At 36.8% G+C, this 8911-nt stretch overlaps 1 protein-coding gene across 1 annotated transcript; it reads right to left on the reverse strand.

Annotated features, from left to right (window-relative positions):
- Positions 1-7040: 7040 nt before the first annotated feature.
- On the reverse strand, positions 7041-8905 carry LOC132192113 (FT-interacting protein 3-like; the record flags this gene model as incomplete). The annotated part of the gene is made up of 1 exon (XM_059607331.1): positions 7041-8905. A coding segment is annotated over one exon (1530 nt), but the record flags the coding sequence as incomplete, so codon positions are not given.
- Positions 8906-8911: the final 6 nt, after the last annotated feature.

Here is an 8911-nt window from a genome sequence, read left to right on the forward strand (position 1 = left end):
AATTTATTGTGAAGAAAGTTTAGATCATTTAATTAATTATAATCTCTGTTTTAATATAGTTAGTTGATCAAATCAGCCTCATAGTTTTTTCCCCTACACCGGAAGGTTTTCATCGTAAATTTGGCTTGTTCTATTTTAGTTGCTCTATTGGTATTGGATTAATTGCTTGGTAATTTTTGTTTTACTTATCACTTCAGTTGTTTAATTTAATTAATATACAGACAATAATAATATCTAACAAAATGGTATCTAAACCGTGATTGCTTGGGGTGATACTTGATAGTCTTGTGTGAGTTAATTGCAGAATTATTTGGTATTGTAATTAAACTTATGACGTCAAATTGTTTTGTTTTGAAGCGGATGATGCAAGAGACAATCTTTAAAAAAAAGTACAGAATTTGAAAAAAAATAGTCTATTGGAATTTGTATTGAACAACTAATAGTTAAAACTGAAAACTAGCACTTACAAGTAACGAAGAAGAAATCTGGAAAGGGATTGCACCTCTTTGTATTCATGAAACTATTAACATGGAGGCGTGTCTTCTTTGAGTAATGAAATCTTCGGAAACAATTTCAAAAAAAAAAAAAAAAAAATTATATGCATCTTGAGCAGCTAAAATAGTCGCTATTTCTAGAGATGCTCTTTAACAGTTTGGAAGAGAATGATAAAAGGGATAGATGATAGATGTATGAACACACTTATGAGGTAAATAACAGATAAATTTGTTTTTCTTATAAAAAAACAAATATTACAAAATATTCCTTATGGGAAGGTGTGAAAGTTATTTTGTTAAGACACTGTGTGCCATATGGTTCTACCGCATCCCATGTGTTTGATTTTATAAATACGGCATCACATTGTCCATAAGAGAAATATTCTATATATATCTAGGTTATCTTTATTTACCATATTTGACCAGATCATGATGAAACCAATATCGCTCTTGGATGGTCCAATACATAACCACTAGACCCCTCAATTCACCAAAAGTGGGAGCTTCAACAGCCCATTCTCAATTGAGATTCATATTCAAATTATATATATAAAAGAATGTTACGAAATTCAAGATTCCGTTCAAAAATGTTTGAATTATTTCAAGCTACATAATCAAATTGCCCATAGTTTCTCTTTTGTGTCTGTTTTTTTACCGTTAGTAATTATTACTATTTTCATAAAATTTGGTGATGTGGATTGATCGACTCCATGTGTGAAAAATAATGGGTAATGATTTTATTAACTCTTGAAATAGAAGATTACAATAACAATAGACATAAAAGACAAATTCAACTCAACAACTACTCTTGATAGTTCTTATCAAACTTCGAGATAAACTCTCAATCCAACTGAACCAACTCCAAGCTTAATTAAAGGGATAAACTAAAATGATATATAGCTTAAGCAAAATTACAAATTCTTAGCTATATTGAACTCAACAACCGAAACTTTATAAATCCAACAACCAAACTTACTCATGCACCCATTATCCACGCAACCATGTAATGTTACGGATGCAACATGTTATTACTTATGTTTCTCGGCAAACACTCTTCATCCCAGTAGTGGTTGATGAACTTGCATGGATTGCATTTAATGGCCATGCCTTCGAAGGTTTTGTCACAGGAAGCACATTGAGGGGAGCCGCCAATCTTTTGAACAATAGTAACAGGGTGCTGGTGCCTTCGACTTTTGCAAGTTGTTCCAAACTTAATATATGGATATTTTCCTAGGACACATTGGGGATGAGCAGGAAAGTCACATTTTTCACAATAATAAAACCAATAGTTTGAATCCCTTTCTTCTTCGCAAATCAGACAATAATATTCTTCAAAATTATTTTCAGCAACATAGGTGAGTGCAAGGGAATGCTCATCATTTTTGTGCCTAGCTACGAGCGGAAGTGTTGCACATTCAAAACCCAAGGCAAAATCACAAGTAGTGCATACAAATACCTCTGTGTTCTTGGAATACGTGTAATTGTGATCACAAGCATTGCAATTTTTATTAGAACTTACAGGAAGAAAGAGGGAGTGTTTGTGACCTTCATGTTTCAAGATTTCTGGAATTGAACAACATTGAACATCAAGATCATAGTCACACCTATCACATCTATAGGTGAAGCCATGACGAGAATGGCCACAAGCGTTACAAATGTATACTCCACCAGTGTAAGGTGCATCTGAGAGGAGGGTGAGTATGTGTCGATGAAGTATGTGATTCTTCTGTTTTGGTAGTTGAGCACATGTAGTATGGAGAAAAAAGTGACATTGCGTACAGGTGTAGAACGGGGCCGAGATTATAAAATGCATACACCCATCACACAACTTGTGATTCAAAACCTCTTCATGGCTAAGAATTAAATTATGTGGATGGCTAAAATGTTGTATCTGATCACCTGGCTTAATCATCTCCATAACGTCAACAGATTTCTCAGGTGGCAACACAAAATATAAATCTGTCCGTCTATGTGCATCTGCACAGTACAAATGTACCACAAAATTACATTTTTGACAACAAAAGGCTGCATTCCCGGTCTTCACCTTTTGACGACATAAATTACAAAATATGTCGTTGAAATTCTTCACTTGGCGATGAAAGGAATATATAAGAGTAAGGGCATGATAGTGTCTTGAAATTATGATAGTGCGTGGAAATCCAGCACATCTAGAGTGAATGAAAAGTGGACAGATGGTACATAAGGAGGCGAAGTCTATGCCTTCTTGACCACATGCCTCACAAGTGAAGTGGATCTGCTTGAAGGATGGGACAAATGCATGTTGGCAATCATCAATATTATTAATCAGTGTGCGTGTAGCACACGTGATGTCAAGGTTGAAATTGCACTTATTGCAACTGTAAAAGATGCATGTACAACACCATTTACCGCAAGCATTACAAGTGCTGGAATATTGCCTTGACGGCATAAGATTAAGGATGTGGTTTGGGTGTGAGGGGTGGCACTGTATCTGGCGGGGCAATTGGGCGCATGATTTGTGAAGTCGGAAGTTGCATTCGGAGGAGGTAGAGCATTTGTACCCAGGACCCTCTACTTGCTCCTGGCAAGCCACACAAACAACTCCCTCCTTGCCATCGTCACTTCTCAGCTCTTCTATAAAGATCAACTGATCATTATCGTGCCTACGACCGTAGTGAAAATAAAGGGTTGATGTGGCGAAGCATGATACATGAGAGAGGTATTGGCATCTATTGCATTTGAGAGTGGGACCCACTACGGCTGATTCATTGCACTCTGTACAGACAACTTGTTCCTTGCCATCATTTTTCAGCTCTTCTATGAATGCCACTTTATGCAAATCGCCGTCTTCGCTTTCATGGGAAAAATTAGTATGTGTCAACCACTCTCTTAGAAACTGTTGCATCTCCATCTCTCGCTTTCACTCGCACGCGCAACACAACGGAGAGGTAAGTGGTGGTTGGCAGCTGTTTGGTCGTATAGAGGGAGCTCAAAGCCTCAAACTAAGTGGTAAGATTTTTTTTGCAGCTTTTTAATATTTGTGATTGCAAAATATTTACTTTATGCCCAAGCAACTTCAACTAGAAAAAAAAAAAAGCAAAAGATTTACATTTGCCGAATTCCACCCCTTTGTGACAAGCAACTTCTAGGAGAAAAGAAAAAAAAGCAAAGCATCTCTAGACTTTGTGCCAAGCAACTTTGAGTTGAAAAAGAGAGAGACAAAAGAAGTTGCATATGCATTAAGTAAGTAATAAGCATATCTTGCGAGGAGGTGCAAGTATATATATTGTTATTTTCACTTCCTTTTACTTTTTCCAACTCCAGAATTTTCTATTCATTTTCTATCTTATCTTCATTTAGAGGTAAATATTATACTGTAAAGTTTGTGAGCCATGCTGACAACTCTCGAATTAATTAATTAGTTTCATACAACGTATTTCTTTTCTATATATTTCTGTTACCTGGCCTATACTAAAGATTTTCAATGGCTTTTACTTATTTTTCGATTTATATATGATCACTAATTTTTTGGTTTAAGAGAACCGGCCTATATGGTTATGTCATGGTGTGGTTAGCAAAAAAAAAAAAAAAAAAATACAAGAGAATTGAGTGTTTTCTTCCCACGCAGATAAAGAAAGCAGAAGAGTTTGTGGGTACGTTGATAAATCGCTAGGAAAATTTATCCGGAGGAGGTAGAGTTTGTGGGCGCATGATTTATATAGTGGGTTGATCAAATTTACCTCCTAATTTTATTTTATTTTATTTTTTCTAAACTGGAGAATTTTCCTAGTGAATTTTGCGTGTGCGTTCTATTTTTGTTACTTGATCAATTAATGGTTAAGTGATTTTGGTTTTACTTACTACTTGATTTGTTGAATTTAATTTACATATGCACTAGTTTGGATGGGTAATTACAAAAGTGATGAAAGTTCAAAGAATTAAATGAATTTTCTCCAAAAATTTCAAATCAAAACACAACAAACATTTTTCAAAATATTTAACAAACATAGTCCTTGTTGTTCATTTTCCTAGGCCCATTTGTTTCGACGTTAAATATTTATTAGAAAAAGTTTCTCCTATTTTTGAGAGTTTGGTACAACATAAAACATTGATCATTTCAGTTGATCTAAGAAAATAACATTCATGAAGAAGAGTAAAATAACTTACGTTTTTCACGTGTAAATCATTTTTCGTCGATCTCCTACACCTTAGGACAAGCTATTATGCACTTAAAAAAAAAAAAAAAAAAAAAAAAAAAGGCAAATCTTGGGTTGCTCGAACACCTATCCAAACAGGTGGGCCTCACATACACCTCTCACAATTACTTACCCAAATTACAAGCAATATAAACAAACAATTGCAACGAATCTCAATTTCACCCTCAAAGACCTTGTATTCTCACTCTCTACCTCTACAACTCATCTTCGTCGTCTCTCACTTTTTCTTGCAACTCCTCCAAATTATATGAAAATATCAGAAAATTTGCTAATTTTTCAGCCGAGCCAAATCCTAAAAATATTTTCAGTAAAAACCATTTTTCCTTAAAAATAATTTCAGCTGAAAACATTTTCCAAACAAACAAGCCCAAATAATCACGGCTCCCCTTTACTTTTTTCTAGACCTCCACGACGGTGTCTCGATATACCATCACGGCTCCCCTGGACTGAAGAAGACGAATATACCAATCTTCTTGCTTAAGCAAGACAAATGAATTATCCAAACGGGCCTATCTTGCCCAGAAGACAAAAAATAAAACAAAACAAAAGGCCCTAATCTTTCCTTCTAGTTTTAAAGGCTGTAACAGACTACAATACCTGACTCAGCACAAATGGGCTCGAACCGTGGGACTGACTCAGCCCTACATCAGCTTTACAGTTGACCTACCGAATAAGAGTGCCGACGTGTGTAACGTTCGTCAATTGTCGCCATCCATGCAAATTATAGTAACAATCTCCAAAATACACTGAATTTTTCGCCTAGAATCAATTTATATTTTCTCAACAGATTAAATTATTCAAGCTAGTAAATCTATAGAGAATAGCTTCTATGTGGATTGTGCACAAAATCTCTCTTTTGTGCCCACTATTCATAACCCGACACATTAGCATGGAACACAATAAGAAAAAAAATACAACCACATCAAATTATACCAAATATGAAAAAAAAAATAATAATAATAATTAATTTTGTTTAAAAAAACAAAGATTAAATACCTTATTCACCCCTAAAATTTAATTTTTATCACAAAAAATCTCTCTGGTTTACTTAAAGACTGAAATGACTATTTCATCCATCAGACCCAAAAGATATAAATATCTTGGGTCAACCCTAAATATTAGGCATAAGATCATGTCATATAGGTCAAATCCTAATCCAACTTATTTAATTGAATAGATCAGACCCTTCAATTCTAATTCCCTAACCAAAGCATTGCGCTGCTCACCGTCTCATTCCTCCACCACCACCATGCCACCAAGCCATTGTTAACCCCTAGGACGTGAATGTGGGCTGACGAGAAAGAGACAGACAAACAGAGCAGCAACGACAAAAGACTGGAGGGAAGAAAGTTCGTTACAGGCTGTAAAGAGAGAGAGAGCACAGCAAATAGGGTCCCCCACATGTCTAGAACACAGAAGTGGCCACAGGATTTCAGGAATCAATGTGCCTTTTTCTTTCTTTTCTTCTTTTCTTATTCCCAAGGCCTTCTTCAATATGGATGGATGGTCCTTGCAGCCAAAATTTTCTGTTGAAAATTAGACAGGCTCCGCTGTATAGGGCACTTTAATCGATCTACTTTGAGGTACAATAAAGAAGCAGAGGTAATTTAGCTTCAACCACATGGGACCCTTGTAAGGTCGTTTCATTTGGACGGTGCAAAAACATGTTTTTGTTAGGTTTTGCATCTCCTCCTAGAGTAATAAAAGGGTAAACTTTGAAATATTCCAAATATCATGCTAGAAAAGATATCCCTAAGCAGATGCAGCAAGGTTATGTGGCCCATCTGTAGAAATATTTCTACACAAAATAACAAATGAATAAAAACAAATTCATCATATTAAAGCATTTACAATGCCACCCATCTATCCAAAAAGAGAACAGAATCCCATAATTGTGGGCACGTGGAGGGAAGGGAATCTGTCTTAACAGTTGCATAATTTATCAGGGTAAAACAAAACCAACTTGAAATAAACAAGGCATGATACTAGATCGAGAAGAAATGAGAAATTTAAGTAAGAAGAATGTCCACATTCATTCATCTTAGCTATATATACTAGTACCATATATTAACAAATCACTGTCACAAAATTCCAAATGACCTTTGATAATAGATAATATACAAGTGTGATGATGATGCCAAACTAGCAACAGATCATGGAAATCTAATAAACTAAAAAGAAAGTCATAGTTGATCACACTATGCAAAAGTATTCATGTCAGGAGCAAATTTTTAACAAAACCTTCACATTTTGCAGTTAATACTAAGATTTAGGCTCATTACAAGTCAATTTACTTGTCAATCAGTTGTTGAGGAAAAAGAAACTACTTCCATCTAGAATGATACAGGAATTTATCATGAAAAGCCCCATCAAGCAAAATCTAGTAATATAATTAAGCATGGAGATGGTTCAGCATAGGCTAATTCACAACCTACAAAATTATAAATGAACAATAACTGATTACCATAAAGTCAAGCTTTAAACATAAATACCATAAAATGGCATCAATTAAGCCGCAAATCCACAAAATCTACTACCTTCAGAGGAAGGTTACACACAGAATCCAACATCTGCCAAACGATGAAAGCAGACAAGCTCCATTTGTTTCTGCATCTTCTCACTGACTTAACCCAAACGAGGGGAACTCATCCCACCCAAAAGCAATTGTAGATGAAATTGCTTTGCTCATAACATGCAGTCTGTCCTTGCTGGCAACCTCCGGAAGAAATTCAACGGAACTGAAGGAAGCTTATGACGAAACCTTGGATGTCTCAACATATAAAATCCAGTGAGAAGGGCCACAACTTGGAATGGTGTAACATAGAGGACAATAGCAGCAACCAGACAGAAAATCACAAACAAAGCTGTTGCTCTTGGATCACGCCAGCTCAGCAAAGATTGTAGCCTCTCCCCTTGAGTGGCCAAGTCACCTACCACTGTCTGAATCCTCCCGGCAATACTTCTCAACCGATCATATCGCATCCTTACAATGTCAGAAGGCCGGGAAGTTGGAAACGTATCAAATTCTTCATCAAGTTCATCGGGATGTGCATTATCTGCATGAGAAAGACGAGTGTCCATGTGGGGAGGATGCCTTGGCCTCCATCGGTAATACCAAACCCCAATCAAGAAAAGGTATAGAAAAATTGTGGGTAAGATGAGCTCAGGGTACATGACCAGTATTATAAACAAGATATGAATCAATACGGTTGTGATGGGGTTTTTCCAGTTGCAAATCTGATCAAACCATTTTCCTACAGCAATTAAGCCACTCAAAACTCCCATAATCCTGAAAAAGTTTGCTTTGCTCCTTCTCATACTCCACATATGGGAGCCCACATCCAACATATACTCCACCACCTCTTTCCTCAGCGGTGGCTCAGCCCGGCTCAATCTCATCGATACAATTTGAGTTGCCTGATGCCTCAAGCTATCAAGCTGTGTAACAGTTAATGGATAAATATAGTGCATTTTAGGCAAAAGTGGATGCGAGTACATGTGCATCATATTAAGTAACGAGGAGCAAGTAAACCTCACAGCCAAATGAATTTCACCCATCTTCTTCATCCCATTCGGGAGTAGAACTAGAAGCGGATACGAGTGTGTGTAAACCCGATCTGTTTCAAGGGTAGAAAGACGAATCCTTACCTTCCCAATTCTTAAATCCTTAGCCGCCACGGCCTTATCTCCTCCATGCAAATGACAGTTATCAAACACCCCAATTGTTATGACCGTACAAGGATCATATACTTCCCAAGTATATTGCTCATTCCACTTGGGTGTAAAACTGTCGATAATAGTCCTTGTCCTAACCCACTTTTGACCATATTTTGCCACACAATAAGAATCTGTCGTTCCATGCCCATCTTTTGTCTTCATTGGCATCAGGCCCTGAGCATTTAAAATCCCCAGTTCCAGTACCCCAATGCTGGTCTTCCACAACTGTTTCGCTGTCGGTCGAAGGTCACTGCTATAGTGAGTTGATTCATCCAGGACATGGTAACCACCTTCCAAGCAGATCCTCATATGAATCCGGCTGGAAAATTTGCTTTCCTTCTTCTTCTGGTCCCCATCTACAATAAAATGTTTTTCAAGATGAAACCACTTACTGTTCACAGGTCTATGATCCAACCTCCTGTCCACATGCTGCAAAAGAATTGCACACTTCCCCAGAACTTCATCCTTGTTCGGTGCAACTCTGTCCTCTACACTTAATACCAG

The sequence above is a fragment of the Corylus avellana genome, chromosome ca9 (assembly GCF_901000735.1).
Source record: "Corylus avellana chromosome ca9, CavTom2PMs-1.0".
NCBI lineage: Eukaryota > Viridiplantae > Streptophyta > Magnoliopsida > Fagales > Betulaceae > Corylus > Corylus avellana.